Here is a 26,755-nt window from a genome sequence, read left to right as displayed (position 1 = left end):
GAGAATTCCACAAATCTTAATAGTAGGCGCCTGTGCTGAAAAGGTACTGCATAACTAAAAGAGCAAAAAAGTGACCTAGGGCCATTTTAACTTGGGAAATAGTGATACTCGATCAGGCACCGGGGATACACCTTTCCCAATTTTAACTGACTTCAATGAACTGAAAATTGGAGTGATGTATCACGAGCAAAGGCTTCCATTTTACAGTATTGTCTAAAGTCAAAATTATCCTCACCTGCTCCACTGGAGCTTCGGATGTGGCCCACTCCAAATAGGAGAATGAGGACCCTTGTCCCATTTGGCCTAAGCAAATGACAAGCAACTGGACTGCATTCCAATATTCCAATAATCTTTCAAAGAAACTATGGGCCTGTATTGTTAAGAGCAGCTTAGGCTGGTCTGCTGTGCCTGCAGAATAGAGCTTTGTTATGAAACAGCACAGACCCAGCTGTTCAGATGTTCTGATTCCACAGCACCTCTTCTACTCCTGTGCAACTAGCCCTAGGAACCAAAAAACTGCCCTTGTTTCAAGGACCAGCCACTGTTAAATCATGATAGAAAAGGGATGCCCACTTAATAAAACTTTAAAAGCATATTTACGGTAAACCCCTGCTTGGAATTATTGGGATCAACTATTGTTTGAAAATCTTAGATCAATTCAATATAAGGTCAGCATTCAACATTGGAGTGATAAGCAGGAACAGGGTGGGGGAGGGAAGCTTGATGAAGATTTTAGCCTGGTTTGTGGGACTGCATAATGAAAGGTAGAACAACTCGACTAAGATCTTAACTGGAATATGCCCTGGGGTGAAAATACTGGTGTGCAATATTCATGATACTACCCCATTGTCAAAATGGTCATAATTACTCTACCAGTTATCTCCAGTGCTGGATAGAGAGGCTTCGAAAATGTTTGCTCAAAGGTGTACAAGAGGGTTAGCATGTCATCTGAAACACTGTAAAAGGAGATTATTCCACAATCAAAATCCACAAACACTCCCACTGTGTTGGGGTAGTCTTTAGCTTTAGTTAGTTTAGTTTTAATACGATTATGCAAGGCTAAAAATGAGAACATCCCTTGTTGAACACACCAGGATTTATCATTCTGTCCCAGTGCACATTCATTGCCTTGTCCTTTTCGGTTGATGCTCCTGTAACAGACTCCGACCTTCCATCCCACTTCTTTACTGGTCTTCACCTCCCAATAGGAGCGGCCGTAGCTTATTCCTACAGAGCAGAGGACCTGTTGTTTGCCGTCAAATCTGTGTGGACTGTCTGGGTATGGCTGTGTATCTAAAGATCCCAACACAGTGCTGTTATTGTCAAACAGAATGAGGGAGGGATGTGCTGTGTCTGGATCCAAAGTTGGTGTCTGCCCATCTATAAATTAAAGGAGAAATCAAAATAAATCACAGTCACTCACTCATGGCAGAGAGACTGAGGGTGTTAAATATAGCAGACCCTTTTCCATGTCACTGCAGTCTATTTCTAAGTGTTTTCACATGAATGTGCACAGCTGCCATGTTTAAATCTGTGTGCAGTGCATTGTGCTGAAAGATGAGCTGCTATTCCTTCAACTTCCACTGAGCTTCCTTGGATTGGTGTGCAAGGTCAAAGGTGGGGACATCAATATTGTAGTGGGGCAGAGAAATAAAGTGGAAAGTGACAGGGAGCTCTGGGTTGCACATGTGGACAGAGCAGAGGCTGCTCAGCATAGCGATCACCTAATCTGTGTTACGTCACAGAATTCAAGTACAGAAACAAACCATTCGACCCAGCCAGTCCAAGCCAGCATCTATGCTCCTCCTCCCATCCTTCCTCATATAGAGCTATCAGTGTAGCTTTCTATTTCCTTCTCCCTCATATGCTTATCTAGTTTCCCCTGAAATACATCTATACTATTCACCTTAACTACTCCCTGTGGTAATGAGTTCCACACACACATTCTCACAACTCTTTGGTCAAAGAAGTCTCTTCTGAATTCCTTATTTAAGAACATAAGAAATAGGAGCAGGAGTAGGCCATTCAGCCCCTCAAGCCTGCCCACCATTCAATAAGATCATGGCTGATCTGTCCCAGGCTTCAACTCCTCTTTCGGGCCTGCTCCGCATACCCCTTGACTCCCCGAGATTTCAAAAATCTATCTACCTCCTCCTTAAATACATTTAGTGACCTAACCTCCACAACTCTCTGAGGTAGAGAATTCCAGAGATTCACCACCCTCTGAGAGAAGAAATTCCTTCGGATCTCACTTTTAAATGTGTGCCCCCTTATTCTGTAACTATGTCCCCTAGTTCGAGATTCCCCCACCAGTGGAAACATATTCTCAACATCTACCCTGTCAGGCCTCTTAAAATCTTATATGTTTCAATAAGATCACCTCTCATTCTTCTAAACTCCAATGAATAAAGGCCTAACCTGTTTAGCCGTTCTTGATAAGACAACCCCTTCATCCCAGGAATCAGCCTAGTGAACCTTTTCTGAACTGCCTCCAATGCTAGTATATCCTTCCTTAAATACGGGGACCAGGTGTGGCCTCACCAACACCTTGTACAGTTGTAACAAGACTTCCCTATTTTTAAACTCTAACGCCCTCGAAATAAAAGCCAAAATTCCATTTGCCTTCCTAATTACTTGCTGCACCTGCATGCTAAGTTTTTGTGTTTCATGTACAAGAACATCCAGATCCCTCTGTGCTGCAGTATTTTGGAGTCTTCCTCCATCTAAATAATTGCCTTTTTATTCTTCCTACCAATGTCGATTACCTCACACTTTCCCACATTGAACTCCATCTGCCAAGTTTTTGCCCATTCACTTAACTTATCTATATCCCTTTGCAGATTCTTTGTGTCCTCATCACAACATGACTTGGAACTATATCGCCATTCCTTCACTGTCGCTGGGTCAAAATCCTGGAACTCCCTTCCTAACAGCACTGTGGGTGTACCTACCCCACATGGACTGCAGCGGTTCAAGAAGGCAGCTCACCACCACCTTCTCAAGGGCAATTAGGGATGGGCAATAAATGCTGGCCTGGCCAGCAACGCCCACATCCCGTGAATGAATTATAAAAAAACATGCCTTCCCAACTATTTTTGTACCGTCAGCAAATTTGGATACACTACACTCTGTCCCTTCCTCCAAGTTATTGATATAGATAGTAAATAGTTGAGGCCCTAGGACCAATCCTTGTGGCACCCATTGATCCCGAATTCTGTGTGTTAGCCAATCCTCAATCCATGCCAACACATTACTCCCAATACCCTGAGCTCTTATTTTGTGCAATAACCTTTTATGTGGCACCTTATTGAACATCTTCTGAAGTTCCACAATACACAACATCTACTGGTTCCCCTTTATGCACTCTGCTTGTTATATCCTCAAAGAACTCTAACAAATTTGACAAACATGATTTCCCTTTCATAAAACCATGTTGACTCTGTTTGATTGTATTATGTTTTTCTAAATGTCCTGCTATTTCTTCCTTAATAATGGACTCAAGCATTTTCTTGTTTGATTTCTTGGTGATTATCTTATGTTGATGTCCTCCAGTTTTGCTCTTCCCTAGTAGTGGAAACTCTCTTTGTCCACTCCATCAAAACCTCTCATAATTTTAAAGACTCTTTAGGTCACCCCTCAGCCTTCTCTTCACAAAAGTAAAGAAACTCAGGCCGTACATCCTTTCCTGAAAGTTATAACCTCGCATTTCAGCTATCATCCTGTAAATCTTTTTGGCACTCTCTATAATCCTTTTTATAATATGGCAACCAGAACAGTACACAGTACTCCAAGTATGGCTGAATAAAGGTTCTTTACAAGTTTAACATAACTTCTATACATTTAAATTTTATCTCTCTGGAAATAAACCCTAATTCTTGGTTTGCCTGTTTATGGCCTTATTACCAGCATCGTTATTTTTAGTGGTTTGAGTATTTGTACTCCCACATCTCTTTGCTCCTCTGCCCCATTTAGATTCTTATTTTTCATGTAATATTTGACCTCCTTATCCTTATTAATGAAATGTAATACCTCACATTCATCTGTGTTGAAATTCATTTGCCAAATTATATCCATATTTTGCAAGTTTATTAATGTCTTGTAATTAGTTGCAGTTCTCCTCAATTTCGACTATTGTCATGCTAGGCCCCCGCCTGCCAAGAATGAAGCACATTTATTTTGTCATGAACATTGATTTTAAACTGTTACTGGAGTGAAGAAAGGACTTGTTAAACAGATCAGCCGTGTTTGGAAAAGACATTTGCATATTAACAGACGGTGATTGGAAGGACAAAGGACCATTCCCTGACACATTCAACCCACAATGGACCTTGATCACCAGGTGTGTAAGAGGAGCATTCCAGAGACTGCTAAGGAGGATACAATCCAAGGTGTGGTCAGACCAGTTAGTCACATGACTAACCTGCTTGACAATCTGGGGTTTTCTGAATTGTACAAACAGTTTGTTCCTGGATTGAGAAGATCTCTCCTATCTGCTCCAATCTCTTTCTCACAAGCCTTTGAATCCACTGAAGACATATGAACCCCAAGGGAGAAAAGTCTCCTATAGCGAACAAGGTTTAAGAAGAATGCTGGGCCCCAATGAAAAGCAAGATCTACCTACAATCAAGGACTCTACAGTGAGCTCGAAGAACCGCAACAAAAACTCTTCAGTTATTGCCTCAAATGTTTCCACTTTATTTTTCTTCTGCTCTTTTATGTCTCTATTTGCATGTGTGTATCGCGTAAACATGCTAGCGTGGGTACATCATTTATCTAAGAAAGCCTGTTTGTGCTGGTTTCTTTGCCTTATAATTGGAGAGCGGTGAACAAGGAGTCACCACGGGGAGCTAAATACACAGTGTGTTTAAAATTAAACCCTGTTACTGTAAGACCTGGTGAAGGCTGAGAGGGACCCTCGACACCTTTACCATCTGGTCGTAACACTATCCACCCCAATCTGGTGTCATTTGCAAATTTAGAAATTGTGTTTATGATTCCAAAGTCTAAATCATGAATATGAATAGTCCCAGCATTGATCCTTGTGGGACCCCACTTTCCATCTTCTAACATTCTGAATAATTACCTTATACCTCTATTCTCTGCTTTCTGTCTTGCAGGAAGGAAGTATTTCCACATTAGATAAGAGCACACTGAGAAGGGCGATGAGGAATGCAAAAACAGGATTACAATGCATATATGAAAATGCAGAAAGTGTGGTGAACAAGGTTGGTGAGCTACAAGCACAAATAACCATGTGGGAATATGATGTAGTGGCAATAACGGAAATGTGGCTTAAAAATGACAAGGATTGGGCACTTAATATACAAGGATATAAAGTGTTCGGAAAAGGTAGAGAAAGATTTTTAAAATGGCAGTGGGATGGCAATACTGATTAGGGAAGACATTGTAGTGGTGGAAACAGCCGATGTCCTTGAGGGGGCAATGACCGAATCCATTTGGTTAAAGTTGAAAAGTAAAAAGGGTATGATCAGCTCCTAGGGTTATTCTATAGGCCTCCAAATAGTGAGAGAGAGATAGAGAAGCAAATCTGCAAGGAAATGGGTGACCGCCAGGCAGACTAAGAGAACCAGGCAGGCAGTGCAGGAGTCCCCTGAGTCCATCTTGCTTACTAATTGGTTTTCTATTTTGGATTCTGGTGACAGCGATGGTTCCTTGGAGGAGTGCAGCCAGAGCAAAGTCCGTGGCACCATGGGTGGCTCAGCTGCACAGGAGGGGTGGAAGAAGAGTGGAAGAGCGATAGTGATAGGAGATTCAATAGTCAGGGGATCAGACAGGCATTTCTGTGGCAGTTAACGTGACTCTAGGATGATGTGTTGCCTCCCTGGTGCCAGGGTCAAGGATGTTACAGAGTAGCTGCAGGACATCCTTCTGGGGGAGGGTGAATAACCGGAGGTTGTGGTACACATTGGTACCAATGACATAGGTAGGAAGAGGAATGAGGTCCTGAAGGCAGATTCTAGGGAGTTAGGAACAAAATTAAAAAGCAGGACCTCAAAAGCAGTAATCTCAGGATTACTCTCAGTGCCACATGCCAGTGAGCATAGGAATAGGAGAACTGATCATTTGAACACATGGCTGGAGAATTGGAATCTGTCCTATGAAGAGAGATTGGGGAAACTGGGCCTGTATTCTTTGGACTTTCGAAGAATGAGAGGTGATTTCATTGAAACCTACAAAATACATAAAGGGATAGACAGGGTCGATGCAGCTAAGATGTTTTCCTTGGTTGAGGACTCTAGGACCAAGGGATACAATTTCAAAACAAGGGGGAAGCCACTTAGAACAGAGATGAGGGGAAATTTGTTTACTCAGAAAGTTGTGAATCTTTGGAATTCTCTACCCCAGAGGGCTGTGGAAGCTCAGTCATTGAGTATGTTTAAAGCAGAGATTGATAGATTTCCAGATACCAATGACATAAGGGGATATGAGGATTGTGTGGGAAAAGGCATTGAAGTGGATGATCAGACATGTTCATATTGAATGGCGGGGTGGGCTCAATGGGCTGAATGGCCGATTCCTGTTCCTATGCTCCTATGTTCCCATGTCATGGTAAATGGTTGTTTTTCAGACTGGAGAATGGTAGACAGTGATGTTGCCCAAGGGTCAGTCCGAGGACCAATGCTTTTTTTTGCTATATATAAGTGACTTGGATCTTGGAATACAGAGTAGAATATCAAAATTTGCCAGTGTACCAAACTTGGAAGAATGGCAAATAGTGAGGATGATACAAATTGCCTGCAACAGGACATAGATAGGCTAGCAAAATGGGCAAACAAGTGGCAGCTGTAATTAAATATAGACAAGTGTGACTTGATGCATTTTGGCAGAAGGGATAGGGTGAGGCAATATAGACTTAATGGCACTGTTCTAAAGAGTGTGCAGGAACAGAGGAATCTTGGGGTGCATGTACATAGATCTTTGAAAGTGGCAGGGCATATTGAGAGAGTAGTTAGCAAAGCTTATGGGATCTTGGGTTTCATAAATATAAGCATAGTGTACAAAAGTAGGGATGTTATGCTGTACGTTTATAAAGCTCTGGTTAGGCCCCAACTAGAGTATTGTATCCAGTTCTGGTCACCACACTTTGTGAAAGATGTGATGGTCCTTGAGAGTGTGCAGAGGAGATTTACCAGAATGGTTCCAGGGATGGGGGATTTTAGCTACAAGACTAGGTTTGAAAAGCTGGTGTCGTTCTCCCTGGAGCAAAAGAGATTGACGGAAACTTTGATGGAGCTGTACAAAATTATGACAGGCTTAGATAAGTTAGTCAAGGAAAAATTGTTCCCATTAACTGATGGTACAAGGACTCGGGGATAAAGATTAAGGTTTAGGGCAAGAGATGTAAAGGGAATTCAAGGAAGAAACTTTTTTACACAGCGAGTGGTAATGACCTGGAACTTGCTGCCCACGAGGGTGGTGGAAGTGGAGACAATCAATGATTTCAAAAGTAAATTGGATGGGCACATGAAGAAAACAAACTTGCAGGGCTACGGGGATCAAGCAGGGATGTGGGACTAACTGGATTGCTCCGTGGAGAGCAGGCATGGACTTGGGCCAAATGGCCTCCTTATGTGCTGTAAATGAGTCTATGAGTCTATGACTCTATAGTATGCTCTGCCTAGAGCAGGGGTTTTATTCTCTTTGAGTTTGATTATTTAGTATTTCTCCTCTTTATTTTATATTCAGTTATATAATATCTAATCTCATTTTCTGATGTCATGTCCACCTGATCTGTGTCCCTAGTAAATACTGAAGCAAAGTAATTAATTTAATATTCCTGCCATTTCACAGTCATTTCCTGTGATTTAATTGTGTCCATTCCTTAATGTCCCTATTCCCATCCCAAATTGTTTTTATTTATGTGCCTGTAGAATATTTTACTATTTTGCTTTATGTTCCTTGATAATATAATTTCATACTTCCTTTATGCCTTTCTAATAGTATTTTGGCTTCGCTTCTAAACTCTTCATATTCTCCCTTGTCATGCTATCTCCTGCTGTCCATGTATATAGTGTATGTCCCTTTCCTCACCGTCATTTTTTCCTGTCTTTATTCTTCCATGGTATCTCTTTAGTATTTCTTTTGTTCTTGCTTGTGGTAAAATTATTTTTCTTGGACTGTGTTGAACACCAATTTAAATGTCTCCATTGCTGTTCTACATCATTGTTTGCCAATATTGTCCATTTTATTTTCCCACATTCCATAATCAGCCTCTCAAAATCAGCTTTTATCCAATCTATTACCCTGGTCTTTGTCATGTTTATTTCCAGCTTAATTGTTATCCTATACTGTATTATATTATGGGCTCTATTTTTCAAATGTTCCCCTACTTTTACTTCTCTTATCAGCCCTGCTTCATTTCCATTACTAGATCCAGTAGTGAATTCTCCCTTGTGGGCTTTCTTACATACTGGGTTAGAAATGAGTCTTTCACACATTGTAGGAACTCCATTCCCTTATCCCCTTTACCTATCCCTTCTGACAAATTAATTTCAGGGTAGTTGAAATTGGCTATGATTTTTATTCTATGTTTGTTACTCATTTTCTCATTTTCCTAAAATAAAAGCAAAATATACAGATGTTGGAAATCTGAAATAAAAACAAAAAATGCTGAAAATACTCAGCAGGTCTGGCAGCATCTGTGAAGAGAGAAGCAGAGTTAATGTTTCAGGTCAGTGACCTTTCATCAGAACTGGCAAAGGTTAGAAATGTAATAGGTTTTAAGCAAATAAAGTGGGGTAGGGCAAGAGATAACAAAAGGGAAGGTGTACCTTGAAGAAATTCTATTCTTCTATTCTTCTATTGTTCACAGAAGCCAAATTATTCTCCAGGTTAGATGCCAAACATGGATATTGGTCAATACACCTAGCTAAGGAATCTCAAGAAGTCACCACATTCAGGACACCATTTGTAAGACACTGCTTCCCTTCGGCTTATCTGTCAATCAAGATCTGTTTCAACAGCGTATGGACAGAGTTATAGAAAATGTGCCTGAATGCACTGCCGATGACATTGCAGTGATGGGCAAAACCAAAGAAGAACATGATCAAAATCTCCATCCACTGATGGCAGTAGCTCATCGCGAAGGGTTTGTTTTTCACAGCAAGAAGAGCCAGGTGAGTGTAAATCAGATCAATTTCTTTGGCTCCATCTATTCCACTTGCAGAATCCATCCTGACCCAGGCAAAGTTGAAGATGTAAGGCATATGCCTACCCCAAAAGACAAGGAAGATCTACAGAGGTGACTTGGATTTTTCAGCCTTTTGGCACCATACATTCCAAATTCTTCCTTCAGAGATATGTGCGCCAAATGGGGCGTAAACCATGTGACGTCCTCACCAAATTACCCTAGGTCTAATGGTCTCACCGAGCGAATGGTCTGTACAGACAAAGCATTTATCCTAAAGTGTAGGACAATAAAACAAGATCTTTGTGTTGCCATGCTCCACCTCAGAGCTACACCTATGGATAGGGGCTCACCGTCACCAGCAGAGATCATGTTTGGCAGACAAGTGTGAGTGACTCTGCCAAGCCACCATCTGTCCAAATTCTCTGAGGTGCAGGAGACACTGCTCGAGAAACTGGGGAGAATGAAGATGGTGCATGACCGACACGCAGGGGTGGAACTACTGCAGTACATGTAATACAACAGGCCAGGGTCCTGCACCCCACAATGAGAACATGGTTGCCTGCAGAGGTGTCCAGGTGCGGTGAGCCTAGGTCCTATGATATTACAACATCTGGCGGAGCGATATTGAGCAGGAAACAAAACCAACTGAGAAAGGTACGCAGTACTCCAATTGCGCACGACGGACTCGAGGGAGCACGCTCCAATGGTGGGAATGTGACAGATCAACAGGACAGCAGCCAACGCATTGACAACATGCCTGCAAACCCAGGACAGCCAAGGGTGAAATCCACATCCCCAGAAGGATCTACCATAACCAGATCTGGAAGAGTTGTCAAGCCACCAAAATGATATATGGACTCCTCAGTCTCTACATTTTTAAAGTTCATAATCTCTATACCTGGGTAAATAATTTTGATGTTATCTAATTTTATATGTTTCCTTCTTTTAGCTTACAAGACTTATCTTTGGAAAGAAGGGGGATGTGTGACTGCCTTTAAGAGTAATGTACCTTTAAGATCTTAGTATGTTAATGAACCAAGTACCAGTATATAATCATGTGACTACATGCCAGTCGCACCCTACAACTGTAACACCAACAGGCAAGGCCTGTAAATAGATAGCTCGATACTGTATATAGTTGTTAGCTGTTTAATAAACCTGTTTGAGATCTTCAACTACCTGAACTCCACGCATCTCATTTATATTGCATCAGACAATATAAAGAAGCTTCTCATTACAACAAGAGGACATTGTCACTGTAGCCGGGAAGTATGACTTGATCAGTCACAGGAAGTCGTGCAGAAGATATCATTCAGCGGATCTGACCACCCAGGAGCAAGTTTCTGGGTCTACAAAGCAGCTGGCGCTGTAAGTACTTGAGTTAATAAAGGTGTTCCACATAAAGTGGAAAATGTATCCAAAGTTTGTTTTGTGCCATTGATACTCAGTGTGCGGTCAGGAAATTAGAGGGATGTGAGACCCCCGTTAAGAGTCTTATGACTAAACAGGGACCATTGAAAGCATACGGTTAAACATGTGGATGCTCAGATCACTTACATAATTGAGCAGTGAATATGTGAGGCAAAACCATAATGTTAGATCAAGCACAACAATTTATTTTTAAAATATTTGGCACTAAGATATTGAGTAGCATGAGGCACAGAACACAAGTGAGGGCTAGCAAGTGCAGGTGGAATTGCAGGACCGGCAACTTGCTGGGTGATGGGCCAGTTTGGGGGTTCCTCTATTTGCTAAGCCCAATGTTTCAGCCCATTAGATTTCCAAACATGTCGTTCCAAACCCATTTCAACACAGTAAGTTGATTTAAGCAAAGAATCTGCCAATGAACTGTGTAATGTATGGAAACTCTTACCCCAGCAGCTGATTTGTGGCCATCACTAACCAGTGTGGCTCATTGTGGGTCTATTGGTGTTAATTATTGCTTCAACTTTCCTACTGTTGGGTTTCTCCCCATGATTTGTGACCTCTTTGCTCTAATAAGCTCTGTTATCCACGATAAGATTCGTATTCATTTATGAGGGGTACTCACAGAGTCTGACCATCTCTCCTCGGTCCCACAGCTCTTTCTTCTGCTCCATTGGATACTTTATCATCTTGTCAATTGTTGATTTATCCAAAGTTTTCGCTAATTTGTTCATCCTAGTGGAACAAAATGGATTGGAGGGATCACAGAAAACATAGCTAAGACTTGAGTTAACCCTGGGGTCTGGTCCCACTGTACTTCAGACAACACGGAGTAAGCGATAGAATTATTCAGTGTAACTGATATTTGCTCTGTTTTTTTATTTTTAGAGGTGCAGTATGGTGTCTTTTCCAATCACTTTACGCAGATTTATAAGTGTAAATCAGCCATTCCTTTGTTCGCATTGAGATACCTGGAACGTACTTTAGTGATGGAGGAATACACAGACAAACACACAAATGAAATTAAAACAAGTGTCTATTACTGGAACTGAGCCACTGCAGCATTCCAAGGAATTCTAGAAACATAAAGAAGGTGGCCTCGAGTCTCTGGCGAGGTGAAACTTCTAGCCACCATGGACTTGCTCACAGCGTAACTGTGCCAATAGCCTCTGTGCCATCTGTAAAATGGAAATTCCTTTCTTTAAACTTTACACCTCCCTCCTTCAGCCTATACAACAGCAGTGATTCGAAAGGAACCACATGCAGCCTCAGTAACAAAAACATTTGAGGTTACCTTCACTGAATCTTTGAACATGAACAATGGTGCCTGATCCAGAAGGTGGCTCTTGCATCCAGTACTCTAATGATGTGAATTGTGGAGAATATGTCAGAGAATTTATATTTTCCAATTGTCTTTCATTACAATAAGCCCAGCCATTATATACATTCCCCACCTACACCATTCTACTGGAAAATGAGCAGGGGTTGGGTAGAAAATCCAAGCCCATTGTCCAGTGTTGACGAACTTTTCATATACTGTCAACTGAATGATATGAAGCTGGTTTTCACTTACCTGGGTGCAATTGAGTGAAATCTCTACAATAAAATAAACAGAGGAAACTGATGTCAGTTAGAATATGTACGAGAGAATGAGATTCGGGAGGATTACAGAAGAACAATTAGAAAGGACAGATCATATATGACTAAGTTAATTGGATTTTTTGTTACGGGCTTAATACAGTTGTATATATAAACTTTCAGAAAGCATTTAATTTTAAAAATTGGGAGGATGGAAACCTCAGGTGCCCCACAGATGCCCAAGGCCTGTCTGATATAATTTTCAGGCTAGTCTGTAAATAGGTGAGCAACACGGCTTCCTGTTTCTGGCAGCAGGCAGCTTAAATATGTGAATCGAGGTTCTATCTTGGGTGTAGGAACCCACTTGCAATTTTCAAGTACGAATGGGTAGAGCGTGTGGTGAGCACATTTGGTCAATCTGTTCAAAGCAGTGAGTGGCCTAACCAGCAATACTTGAATGGACTGCGAGAGGCCACTCTAGATCAGGCCCAAGAATGATTGCCATTTCCTTGTTCAACTGGCCCACGCAAATTTACGGCACAGAAGGAGGCCATTCGGTCCATTGTGTCTATACAGCCTAATCCCATTTTCCAGCTCTTGGTCTGTAGCCATGACTAACCGCCATGTTAAGGGGCAACTTACCCCCTACACATCAACCCCCTTCCTAGCCCAACCCTTTGACTGTTTGCCTCTGATTAGAAGCCAGCATTTTTCCTACCCTCCCACAGCTTGCCCGCTACACTCAAATGAAGGTTCCTGACAGCAGTTGTGGGAGGATGGCATTGTTACTCTGCTAACTTTATGCCCAAGTTGGAAATTCACCCCTAACCTGCACAGCACACAGGAAGTCAACTCGTAGAAGTAAATATTACCAGTGATATGTGCTGCTTTACACTACATGAACCCTGATTACAAAAAGATATCCAATGATCATAACCTAAGTACTACTAATGTAATTCTAACAGCCAACCACTAACTATATTAAGATCCCATTATATTAATGCCTGTATGAAGAAAGAACAAAGCACTTCCTTTCATGCCTTCAATGTCTCGAGTCATCCCATAGCATAACACAGCCAGTGAATTACATCTGAAGTGTGTTAACAGTTATAGAGGCAAAATTAGAAGCAGCTGTTGTCAGTGTAATAGTATAATGTAGAAGCAGCTCAGTAATTTTGGAGCAGTCTTTTACCTGTACAAACAGCCCATTACCTGTATGAACAGGATATCTTCATTCATTGCAAGGTGATTCAGCTCAGTCAAAGATTTCTCAAACTCTTTCACTTGGTGCTGGAGTGTAAGGATTCTGCCATGAGTCACTGCTGTTACACGGCTCTGCTCTAAGGTCAACTGTTGGACAGCTGTCCACTCTTCTTTGTCAGTCTGCTCCCTCCGAGTTTTGTACTTCTCCTGAATGCTCTTGCCTGTCTTGTTCATCATCTCCTTCAGAAGGAACATTTTGGTTATTTACACTGTAATGATCCTATCAGTCTGCACACACCACACTCTCTTTATCACATATATCCCATCACTGTGATTGTGTCATTAAATCCAGAGAAAGAAAGAACCAACATGCATTTGTACAGCGCTTTTCACCACCCCGGAAAGTTTTAAAGTGCATTCCAGTAAATGAAGTACTTTTGAAGCATAGTCACTCCTGTAATGTAGGAAACACAGTAGTCAATTTGCACACAGCAAGCTCCCACAAACAACAGTGTGATAATGGCCAGATCACCTGTTTTAGTGATGTTGGTTGAATGATTATTATTAATTAGAGAACTCCTCTGTGCTTCTTAAAAATAGTGTCATGAGATCTTTTGCTTCCATCTGAGAGGGCAGGTGGGGCTTCAGTTTGACACCTCCTCCAAAAGACGGCGCCTCTGACATTGTTGCACTCCCTCAGTACCGCTCTCGCGTGTCAACCAAGATTCTGTGCGCCAGCCACTGGAGTGGGATTGGAACCCACAATCTTCTGAATCCAACGTAGATGGAGAGAAAGCACATCAAATAGAGAATTCAAAGTATGGATAGTCTGCGGGTGTGTTGGGCATTGTCCTATCACTTCTAGGACTTTCCAATCCAGGCAGACGATGGGCTGATGGTCATTGTTCCCTGACCACTGTAAGAGCTCAACATATAAAGTAATTTATAACGCTGCTATGACGTCCTTGGGACGTTTTATTATATTAAAGATTCTATATAAATATGAGTTATTGTTTTTGTTGGGGCAGCTTCAGCCCAGCTCCTCATGAATATGAACCTACCGCATCGAAATATATTTAATTCAGTGACGTGTTTAGTGACTAATGTTTTACTTACCCCTCCTCACATCGGCTCCTTTGGCTTTGGCATTCATATTTTCGTTACACCTGTATAAAACAGCTTGGGAATTTATTTTATGTTTAAGAGTCTATACAAGTGCATGTTGGTGTTGTTGCAGTGATTAATTTGGAATGCTACTGCCCATCCCAGTCAGAGGGTAATCAGAGAGGTAAAGAGAGACCTGGGTCAAAGCACAGCAGCTGAGGCTAAGCATAACAGTAACAAACTCGGTATAATATCAGCAAGACAGCAGACAGAAGAAGATGAGAAAACCATAAAAGATGCAAATAGTCTTGAAACTGAGAAACTGAGGATGAGTAGAAAACAATGGTCGAAATTTTACGTCCCCCCCCCACAAAGAGCAGGAAGGTAGCGGGGGATGGGGGGGCGTAAAATGGAGCAGGAGGCTCGGGGGGCCCCTTCCCAACCTGCTCCCACCTCCGTCACCACTTTATGCAGGGCGGTGGCGGTGAAAAACAGCCACTTAATGGCCACTTAAGGGCCTTCGCCCGCTGCTACGGGGATTTTTACCCATGGCTGGTCAGGCGGCCCTGGCATGAGAGAAGCCGCCTGACAAAAGCAGGTGGCTCACTGACGGCCTGGTGGGGGTGTAGGGGGGGGGGGAGCCCTCATGATCAGGCACCCTGTGACTGACGGAGGGCCACCCCCACTGCCCCAACCACCACCAACACCCAACACGCCCCCCGTCCCACTAGTCGGCCACCCTTGCCTCGCCGGAGCCCGAATGATCACCCCAGGTGAGGCACCAAAAACGTACCTTCGTTCTACAGGCTCCCCGACATCTTTCCGATGGCTGGGTTGCAGTCCCAGCAGTGGCCACTGCTCCTGGGAGTGCTGCTGAGACTAAGAACTGCTGATTGGCCGGCAGCTCCCTTAGGTGGGACTTCCCGCCTCAAGCAGGTGGAAGTCCCACCTCAGACCAATTAAAGGCCAGGGAACTGCAAAATGCGGATCGGATCCCCAGGCCAGGCAGAGGTGGGATCGCCACCGACTTTTCAGTCAGTGGACGGCTCCCGTCCGCTGAGGGAAAAATCCCGGCTAATAAATATTCTGAATGGCTACTTCCTCCAAGGAAAGACATAAGCAACATGTCCTCTCCAAATAAAGATATCTCAGGTAAAATCAATGACTTGGCTAAGAACATGAGAAATAGGAGCAAGATTAGACCATATGACCTCTTAAGCCTGTTCCGCCATTCAATACAGTCTTGGCTGCCCTTCTGTCTCAACTCCACTTTCCTGCCTCAACTCCACTTTCCTGCCTCAACTCCACTTTCCTGCCTCTACTCCACTTTCCTGCTCCATATCCTTTGATTCCCTGAGAGACCAAAAATCTGTCTATCTCAGATTTAAATATACTCGACAATGGAGCATCCACAACACTCTGGGGTAGAGAATTCCAAAGATTCACATTCCTCTGAGTAAAGAAATTTCTCCTCATCTCAGTCCTAAATGATCAACCCTGATTCTGAGACTGTGTCTCTGTATTCTAGATTCCCCAGCTCAGGGAAACAACCTGTCAGCATCTACCTTGTCAAGCCTCTTCAGAATCTTGCATGTTTCAATTCGATCATCTCTCATTCTTCTAAACTCCAGAGAGTATAGACCCAATTTACTCAGCCTCTCATCATAGGACAACCCTCTAATCCCAGGAAACAAGCTAGTGAACCTTCGCCATACCCTCTCCAATGCATGTATATCCTTCCTTAAATATGAAGACCAGAACTACTACTAACATATGATTAATTTCTTCCTCCTTACATCATCATCCACCACCCCCCCCCCCCCCCTCAATATCTGTGATTAATTCAGTGAAAGAATAAGGACTGAGATGAGAATAGTATGCAGCATGGAGAGACAGAGTGATGACATAGCGACGTCTTTGCTAGGTGGGTGGTTTAAAGTGCTGAAGCAGTTGATAGTCCTAGATAGGCTAACAGGAATCAAAAAATAAATCCCCAGGAGCAAGTGCTATTTATCTCAGAATTGGGAGAGAGAGACTAAGGAGGACAATTGTGAGGCACTGTCAATCATTGCAAAGGACTCACTACACTCTGAAGAGGTAAGAGTAGATGGAAATGAGTAAAGTGGTGCCAATTTTCAAAAGGATGACCAAACAGATACAGAAGCCTACAGGCCTGTTAGTCTTATTTCAATTCAATATAAAATGTTATGCAGCGTTAACTTGAAGATTATCGGTACGGTAACCGATGCTGAGAACTAGTGTTACTAAGAGTACTCGGGGAGAGGGTGCAGATGAGGCCCAAAGGGGTTAAGCAGGGATGAATGAATACACTAGGTGAGGTCCCGGAGGAAACAGCCAGCATTACTGACCTGTGGACAATCAGTGCATGGTGGGATGGGGGTGGGATGGGGGTGGGGGGGTGCACTGGGTGGTGGTGGTAGGGGGCATGGAAGGATAACCAGCTTCAGAAATGCCAATTAAGCTTCTGGGAGGCACTTTACCCAGGCTGAGGGAGATAATGAGGGCAGAGGACTGGTGCCAGCTTTTGGAGAGTGAGTCTGAAGCAGCACTTACAATGCTTCAGCACATTAAAGCACCCAACTGGCAGAGATATCTCTATATCATCACGCTGTCTCTCTGTGCTGCATACTATACTCATCTCAGTCCCCATTCACTCACTGATCAAACACAGATTGATTACAAGGAGGGGCAGTGGACAATGAGGTAAGGAGGAAGAAATTGATGCTCTGTTAATAGACTATAATGATCAAGATAATACGAATGATAATTATCTGGTCCCAAAATGACATTGCTCATCTCAGACTGATTTCAGCATTGTGTCACTCACCAGCTCAGAAGCCATTGACCAAAGGATGAAGAGATTAAGAATTAAAATTTTCCCTGGGGACTCAGCTGTTCTACAAAGGAGGTTTGGCTCTTGTCTGTCCCTTTGGAGACCAACTCAAAGAAGACATTAGATCCAGATGCATGCTGCCTTGGCAGTTGTGTAAGAGTTGCAGGCCACACTAGATCCAGCTCAGGATTCAACTATCTTGAGATATGGGTCACTCAGTCCCAAGAGGCTCTTGTTCCAAACTAAATGGTAAGCACCCCTTTGACACAAGGTGGGCTAAATTTGATAGCTCGCGAAAATAGGCTCAGGGATTGTGATGCACAATTAACCCATGCCTGTTGATTATATGCAGGCATCACATCAGTTTCGTTCTGCTTGCTTATCTCAATGATTTCAGTATCCAACCAATGTTAAACGTGCTGTTGAGCAGCTGGATGCGTGAGCAGGTGGTCAATATCGTGACTGGTTAATATCATGAGTGACTAGCACCAGTTAAAGCTAGCCTGTACTGCTTAAAGGAGAGGTGCATTGTAGCTGGAAAAGATGCTGGCAATTGTGCAGGAAGTGAATCTGACTTTGGAAATATTGTGTGCTGAAAGGTTTTCGAATGCTGCACTGGAGGCTTTGGTGGAGGCGGAGAGGAAGAGACATGCCCTGTTTCCACAGGGGACCAGGAGGCCCTCCAGACAGACACTCAGAAGGCAATGGGAGCAGATAGCTGCGGACGTCAATGCCGGGAGTGAAGCCCCGCAGGGCTGGATACAGTGCTACAAGAAGTTCAATCACCTCACATAAGAGGTCAAGATCAGTGAATGCATCTTCAAATGCTATATCCCAACAACTGCACCACTAGCTTCAGCCACTGCTCAATTTACCACACCCCTAACATTCACCTACCAGCAATCTCTATCAATCAGGACTCAAACCCAAAATTCATCTGCTTCACCTCAATATCACACAGTTAGCATGCCTTCAAGCCTCATATCCACATTTCACACTGCCAGCTATTCAACCATGACAACCACATCACCCAAACAGATTGCACAAGCTCACTTACATACTTCCCTCTCTCTTACAGGAGAAGGTGGCGCACAACTAGAGGCATCAGCAACCAACCAGAGTGGGACAGGCACACCTGCATGTCCTCACCTTCATGGAGGAGAAGGTGTTGGCCAAATTGGGATGGCTACTACACGAGCCTGTGGCCAGCGGCTAGGCTGAAACTGTCAAAGATACTGGTATCCTCATGCCTAATCTCACATCCTGTCTCCCCATCATCACACACTCTCTTCTGATTTACAAGCTGCAGATGGTGTAAGCATGCAATTCTTTCTTTCTCCCCCTCCCCACACCACAATCTTAACCTTGTTCCTTTCTGCTTTCAGATACCCAAGAAGTGCAACCTGGTCAGGCAATGGAAGAACAACAAGAAGATAGCGATGATGAAGACACACCATCACTCGATTCCACATTAGCAGCCACCAGCTCAGATACTGACACTAGCATAACTTGGGGGATAGCATAGAGGTGAGGCAGGGGGGTGGGAACCAGAGCAGTAGGACAGCTAGTGAAATAAATGAGGAGGACATAGTAACTAAGGCCAGTAGGACTAAGAGGAAGAGCAGGCAGGGAGATGTTGCTGAGCACAGCGGGACTGGTGGTCTGAAGTGCATTTGTTTCAATGCAAGAAGTATAACAGGTAAGGCAGATGAACTTAGAGCTTGGATTAGTACTTGGAACTATGATGTTGTTGCTATTACAGAGACTTGGTTGAGGGAAGGACAGGATTGGCAGCTAAATGTTCCAGGCTTTAGAAGCTTCAGGCGGGATAGAGGGGGATGTAAAAGGGGTGGGGGAGTTGCATTACTGGTTAAGGGGAATATCACAGCTGTACTGCAGGATGACACCTCAGAGGGGTCATGCAGCGAGGCAATATGGGTGGAGCTCAGGAATAGGAAGGGTGCAGTCACGATATTGGGGGTTTACTACAGGCCTCCCAACAGCCAGCGGGAGGTAGAGGAGCAGATATGTAAACAGATTTTGGAAAGATGTAAAGGTAACAGGGTTGTGGTGGTGGGTGATTTTAATTTCCCCTATATTGACTGGGACTCACTTAGTGCTAGGTGCTTGGATGGGGCAGAATTTGTGAGGAGCATCCATGAGGGCTTCTTGAAACAATATGTAGATAGTCCAACTAGGGATGGGGCCATTTTGGACCTGGTATTAGGGAATGAGCCCAGCCAGGTGGTTGAAGTTTCAGTGGGGGAGCATTTCGGGAGCAGTGACTATAATTCCATAAGTTTTAAGGTACTTGTGGATAAGGATAAGAGTAGTCCTCAGGTGAAGGTGCTAAATTGGGGGAAGGCTAATTATAACAATATTAGGCAGGAACTGAAGAATTTAGATTGGGGGCGGCTGTTTGAGGGTAAATCAACATCTGACATGTGGGAGTCTTTCAAACGTCAGCTGATTAGAATCAAGGACCGGCATGTTCCTGTGAGGAAGAAAGACAAGTTTGGCAAGTTTCGGAAAGCTTGGATAACACGGGATATTCTGAGCCTAGTCAAAAAGAAAAAGGAAGCATTTGTAAGGGCTGGAAGGCTAGGAACAGATGAAGCACTTGAGGAATATAAAGACAGTAGGAAGGAACTTAAGCAAGGACTTAGGAGGGCTAAAAGGGGTCATGAAAAGTCATTGGCAAACAGGATTAAGGAAAATCCCGAGGCTTTTTATACATATATAAAGAGCAAGAGGGTAACCAGGGAAAGGGTTGGCCCACTCAAGGACAGAGGAGGGAATCTATGTGTGGAGCCAGAGGAAATGGGCGAGGTGCTAAACGAGTACTTTGCATCAGTATTCACCAAAGAGTAGGACGTGGTGGATGATGAGCCGAGGGAAGGGGGTGCAGATAGTCTCAGTCATCTCATTATCAAAAAGGAGGAGGTGTTGGGTGCCTTGCAAAGCAGGAAAGTAGATTAGACCCCAGGGCCTGATGGGATCTACCCTAGAATACTGATGGAGGCAAGGGAAGAAATTGCTGGGGCCTTGACAGAAATCTTTGCATCCTCATTGGCTACAGGTGAGGTCCCAGAGGACTGGAGAATAGCCAATGTTGTTCCTTTGTTTAAGAAGGGTGGCAAGGACAATCCAGGAAATTATAGGCCGGTGAGCCTTACGTCAGTGGTAGGGTAACTATTAGAGAGGATTATTCGGGACAGGATTTACTCCCATTTGGAAACAAACAAACTAATTAGCGAGAGACAGCATGGTTTTGTGAAGGGGAGGTTGTGTCTGACTAACTTGATTGAGTTTTTTGAGGAAGTGACGAAGATGATTGATGAAGGAAGGGCAGTGGATGTTATCTATATGGACTTTAGTAAAGCCTTTGACAAGGTCCCGCATGGCAGACTGGCACAAAAGGTGAATTCACACGGGATCAGAGGTGAGCTGGCAAGATGGATACAGAACTGGCTCGGTCATAGAAGACAGAGGGTAGCAGTGGATGGGTGTTTTTCTGAATGGAGGGATGTGACTTGTGGTGTTCCGCAGGGATCAGTGCTGGGACCTTTGCTCTTTGTCATATATATAAATGATTTGGAGGAAAATGTAGCTGGTCTGATTAGTAAGTTTGCGGACGACACAAAGGTTGGTGGAATTGCAGATAATCATGGGGATTGTCAAAGGATACAGCAGGATATAGATCGGTTGGAGACTTGGGCGGAGAAATGGCAGATGGAGTTTAATCCGGACAAATGTGAGGTAATGCATTTTGGAAGATCTAAAACAGGTGGGAGGTATACAGTAAATGGCAGAACCCTTAGGAGTATTGATAGGCAGAGAGATCTGGGCGTACAGGTCCACAGGTCACTGAAAGTGGCAACACAGGTGGATAAGGTAGTCAAGAAGGCATACGACATGCTTGCCTTCATCGGTCGGGGCATAGAGTATAAAACTCGGCAAGTCATGTTGCAGCTGTACAGAACCTTAGTTAGGCCACACTTAGAATAGTGCGTGCAATTCTGGTCGCCACACTACCAGAAGGACGTGGAGGCTTTGGAGAGGGTACAGAGGAGGTTTACCAGGATGTTGCCTGGTCTGGAGGGCATTAGCTATGAGTAGAGGTTGGAAAAACTCGGATTGTTTTCACTGGAACGACGGAGGTGGAGGGGCAACATGATAGAGGTTTACAAAGTTATGAGCGGCATGGACAGAGTGGATAGTCAGAAGCTTTTTCCCAGGGTGGAAGAGTCAGTTACTAGGGGACATAGGTTTAAGGTGCGAGGAGCAAAGTTTAGAGGGGATGTGCGAAGCAAGCTTTTTACACAGAGGGTGGTGAGTGCCTGGAACTTGCTGCCAGGGGAGGTGGTGGAAGCAGATACGATAGCGACGTTTAAGAGACATCTTGACAAATACATGAATAGGAAGGGAATAAAGGGATATGGGCCCCGGAAGTGCAGAAGGTGTTAGTTTCGGCAGGCATCAAGATCGGCACAGGCTTGGAGGGCCGAATGGCCTGTTCCTGTGCTGTACTGTTCTTTGTTTGTTCTTTTTGAGATCTCTATGTCGTGAGTCACTGGGCACAAGTTGACTGTAGCCAGGGCAGCGGGCAAGGACAGCACAGGTGCCAGTTCACCAGAGGGTGAGATCACACGTGACATCTGCTGCAGAGTACTCTGATGAGCACTTCGATGGCGCAATCTACAGAAGAGCACTGGAGGGTTTGTACAGCAAAATGCTTGGTGGATTGGGAGGCCTGCACTTACCTGACAGCTAACTGAAGATTCCATTGCAGCATTGAGAGATTGGGTGGCTGCAGCTTGTGCTGCAATGGAAGCTGCAACATTGGCTATCAGACGCTGCATCACAGTTGGATCTCCAATTGTGCGAACAGAGTTGACCGCCATTTCCCTGCTAAAAAGGATGGCCTCCAAGCTCGTGTAAAGCTCATGTGCCAAGTTGGTGCTGGCCTCCCCCATTTTCCTTGTTTCCCCTAGCTGACAGATCAACTACCAGGGGGCACAGATTTAAGGTGATTGGTAGAAGGATTAGAGGGGACATGAGGAAAAACTTTTTCACCCAGTGGGTGGTGGGTGTCTGGAATTCACTGCCAGGAATTCTTTTGAGTCCACAGTGCACAATTGGAGTATTGCACACTTCTCTTAATTGGCTTCAGTTCCTCCTCAACACTGCCCTGTTATATGTTGCAACCTCGTAGGATCTGGACCTACTGCATATTTTGAATCCCACCGCTGCCACCATGTCATGAGTTTCATTGTGTTATCTTAAGCAACACAATGAGGTGCGTGGATTCCAGTTCCTTGAAGATCTCTAGAAGTTTTATTGACAGCTAATCTAGTATATACAATACAGAGCAAATTATTTGAAGAACCCTATGTCCAGAGTGTTACAGTTGCATAGTGACTATGGCTTCTAGTCACATGACTACATCCTGGTACTTATTCATTACCATACTGAGTTCTTAAAGGGACATTGCTCAAATCGATCCGACAGCAAAAGGAAGGTGTGGGACCGTTTGTAAATGGGGAATTGGGGTTGTGGTTGCTAGTCTCCCACTTGGACGAGTTCTTCGCAGACTGTCTGGGCAGAAAGGGGATGTATGAGTTGCCTCCTCTCTTCCTCTTCTTCATGTGCCTGCTCCTCAGCTGCTCGCCGTATAGCTACTAGCAAGGGCTGTCCTTCATGGCAAAGTTATGCAGCTTGTAGCAGTCCATGATGTATCTCGACACCCACTCTGTTGTGTAGCATAGGACTGCTCCGGAGCAGTAGCATAGGACTGCTCCAGAGCAGTCCAGGCAGTGGAAATGTTATGTCTACTGTGTCACATATTATGTGACAGCATGGCTGTCATTGTATGCATGCTGTGCACGCATGTGAGTTACACACCAGAGGCATCAGTCATGTCATCAGCAGGTAGCCCTTGGCGTCCAGTAGCCACCCTTTGATTTGTCATGGTGGCTCAAATGTAGCTGACACACTAGACTGGACTTGAGGGAGTGGACTCTATTTTGGTTCCGGTATAGGGCAAAATCGACATGCGGTGCCAGCAAAGTGATATGCAGGCTGTTAATGGCACCCTGCACCATGAGGAAACCTGCAAACCTTGAAAACACTCATATTCGCTGCACCTGCTTCTCTCGGGCAAGAGAGAATGCGATGTTGTTAACTCTCATTGAATAGAGCTACAGTGATCTCCCTTGCGCAATAGTGGACGATAAACTGCAAGATGTTGCAAATCTCTCCAGCTCCAGTGTGGAAGCACATAAAAGTTCATTGCCATGGTCACCTTCACAGCCATAGGCAATGCTGTCCTTGCCCTGCTCTGATATTGCAGTTGTGTCTGCAGAAGGTGGTAAATTTCAGTGAGCATGTCCTTCCTGAAGTTCAAACTTCTCACACACTGTTCCTTGCTCAGGTTCAGGCAGGAGCATTGCTCTCTGAATACCCTGGGAAGATATGGCCTCTTGATGAGAGCCCTCTTTCTCGTCCTCCTCCTCATTCTCCCTTTTCCTGCGGCTTTCCCTGCTGTACGTGGTCGCCACTCATTCTAAAGCTCACACTGTATCCAAGCCTAATGGCCACAAATGCACCCATGTCTGAGAGCAGCAGGTTTGTGCAAAAGCCTTAAAGTCATTAAAACTCTTTCATCGCCTGCCACACCACTTCCTGTAGATTTCTGCAACTTGAAACAAATATAGATGGCACAAAACACTTGTAGAATTGTAATGACTGCTAAGTAGTTGATGATCCCTTTAAATAGCACTGGTTGGCGGAGGAGGGGTGGGGAGGGGGGTCCTTCCTGCTGCTGAATGTGTGTTCAGCCGTGTGAGGTTAAGAGAGGGCATTAGCTGGAGGGTTGAGCTCCAAAATGGCAGCACTGGCATCAAGTCAGCATTGCACACTGATTAACCACCATGTTCTGCCTGCTCTACATACTTCCAGCAGAAGTTCATTGCGCGCAGTCTAACAGCCTCACCAAAATGGCATCTGGCACAGTACACCAAAGAATTGTGTGCGCAGAGGCTATTTTGGAGATCTAAGGGTACTCTTAGCACCAAAAAATGGATGCAAATGATTCCAATTTTACACTTTAGTGGCAACCAGAAGATATACCAGGATGGGTCATAGGAAAGCATGCCCAGGCACCAGGCAAAACCAGGTGATGAGAAGTAGATATGAATACAGTTAATGTACAATGAAGGTGAATGTTGGCAGAGTGTGTGTGCTTGTTCACTCTATAATTTAATGGAATCTCCACCCAGAATAGCTCTAGTAACCTTATTAATCCAAAGTCCACGTAAACTACAGGATAGTATTGTGTATACAACCAGACCATAAAGCCATGCAACCTTACTCGGAACAGATCATCAGGACAGAAGTTTTACTTGCAATTGGGGCACCTTAGCTGGGTCACACAATCCAAATGGAATGGGATTCGCCACATTTATGTAGGGCGGCACAGTGGTGCTGTGGTTAGTACCGCAGCCTCACAGCTCCTGTGACCCAGGTTTGGTTCTGCATACTGTCTGTGCGGAGTTTGCAAGTTCTCCCTGTGACCTGTGTGGGTTTCCTCCCACATGACAAAGACTTCATGCTCCCTCCCTCTCCTGACTGCTTGCCGCTCCCTCCTGCTCCCGTCTTCTCACCGTTCCCTCCTGTCGCTCGCTCCCCTCCTCGCTGCCCGGAGAGCAGCAGGGTGGGGTGGGGGGGGGTGGTGGGGGGGGGAAGTGAGCGGGGTGTGAGCAGTGAGCAGTTGGGAGCAGTAGAGAATGGTGGTATGGAGCGGCAAACAGTTGGGAGTGGGAAACTGAATACAGTGATTGTGGCAGCGATTACTGGAGGGAGCGGGGAAGAGAACCGACGATTAAGGCAGCAATTGTAGGAAGCAGCGAGGAAGAGAAGCGGCAATCGTGGGAGGCAACACTTGTTACAACCTTACGTTTTACATCATTACATTTGACGTCATTACGTAGTGATGTCTCCACGCACATGCACTGACTCATACTGGCAAGCTAACAAATGTTCGGACGCACTGATGACATTGGCGATCACTCTGCGCATGCTCTGCGTGTTCAGGAGGTGCTCCATTAATCATATGCAGGTGGAAGGCATTAATTGTGGTCTTGAGTACATATAAGGAGACACTTACTGAAATTGAGTCGGGGTGTGAGTGAGGAGCTATATGTTTGGAATCTTTCCAATAAATGAACAAATGTAAGACTGAGTAAAGATTGGCTTCAGTTTCATTCTTCAATAACTGACTTTCAGGAAAATGACATCAATGACCACTCTACTTAATGACTGTGCCTTATTGCACCAATATTGAACAGTTGAGGCTGGCACTCAGTAAGTTCATGAGCCATGGAAGCATGTCATCCCAAATGCATCCTGACACTTGGCTGTCCTTCCTGCATAGAACGGGAAGGCAATCATGTCACATGTCAAAAACAACATGACAACTCCCTGCAAATTTGGCATTGATATAGGAAATGAATCGTCGGGGGTTGGAACCTTCTTGAAGACTGAGGATGTGGAATCCTTTTTCTATTCAGGAAATCCATATGGTTCACAGTAAGGACGCACAATGCAAGGTAGATGTCATCTCCTGATTTATGTAAAGAATTCAATAGTTTTACAAAAGTTTATTTCATGCTGCAGGTTTCAAACTCACCAAAGAACTTTTCTTTTCCTTCTGAAGAACGTCCAGAGTTCCTTGCACAGTGATGATGTTATTCCTAATCATCGATTGCTGATTTTCCAAATTATTCTAACAGGGAGCAGCAGAGATACAATTACTTCAAGTTGTCACACTTTATATCATGAATTTAGCTCAAATACATATTCATGAGTACACACATACCTTCAGCTCCTTCACTGCTTCACTGATGCTGATTAAGTTGTGTCCCTTATGGTCTCCTGCTAAAGCACATAAACTACAGATGCAGACATTATCATCCTTGCAGTAAAGTTTCAGAAGCTCTTGGTGCTCTGTGCATTTTCCAGCAGTTGCATTCACAACGGGATCTCTGAGAGGATGGCTTTCAAAAACCAAGTTTTCTTTGATGTGGTTTGAGGTGTATGGAGCACATTGCCACCTCGCATTTCAGGCAGGTTTTAACAGCAGGAATCTGCTGCTTGGTGCAATAGCTGCAGAGAATTACAGCCTGGGACATAGTCTGATCCTTGTATTTTTGAATGATGTTTGCTAGTTGGAAGTTCTTCTCCAAAGGCCTCACCTTGAACCATTTTCGACACTGTGGGCAGCAGAAAAAACCAGAATGGGTGTTCTTCCACAGATCTTCAATGCAGGCTCGGCAGAAGCTATGGTTGCAAGTGAGTATCACTGGATCAGTGTAAACCTGCAGGCAGATGGAGCAGGTTAGTTCTTCCCACAGAGAGTCAGACAGTGCAGCTGTGGCCAT

General features: G+C 44.2%; 1 protein-coding gene across 1 annotated transcript; it reads right to left on the bottom strand.

The window, feature by feature from the left end:
- Positions 1-26,755, bottom strand: LOC137374828 (E3 ubiquitin-protein ligase TRIM7-like). Its single transcript, XM_068041361.1, is given in 7 exon segments — positions 1-1,380; positions 11,202-11,311; positions 12,150-12,172; positions 13,367-13,597; positions 26,005-26,100; positions 26,194-26,394; positions 26,396-26,755. Coding segments are annotated over 7 exon segments (1,563 nt in total). The 3' UTR covers positions 1-838.

The sequence above is a fragment of the Heterodontus francisci genome, chromosome 11, assembly GCF_036365525.1.
Source record: "Heterodontus francisci isolate sHetFra1 chromosome 11, sHetFra1.hap1, whole genome shotgun sequence".
NCBI classification, from domain to species: Eukaryota; Metazoa; Chordata; class Chondrichthyes; order Heterodontiformes; family Heterodontidae; genus Heterodontus; species Heterodontus francisci.
This window is presented reverse-complemented; position numbering and strand designations above follow the sequence as displayed.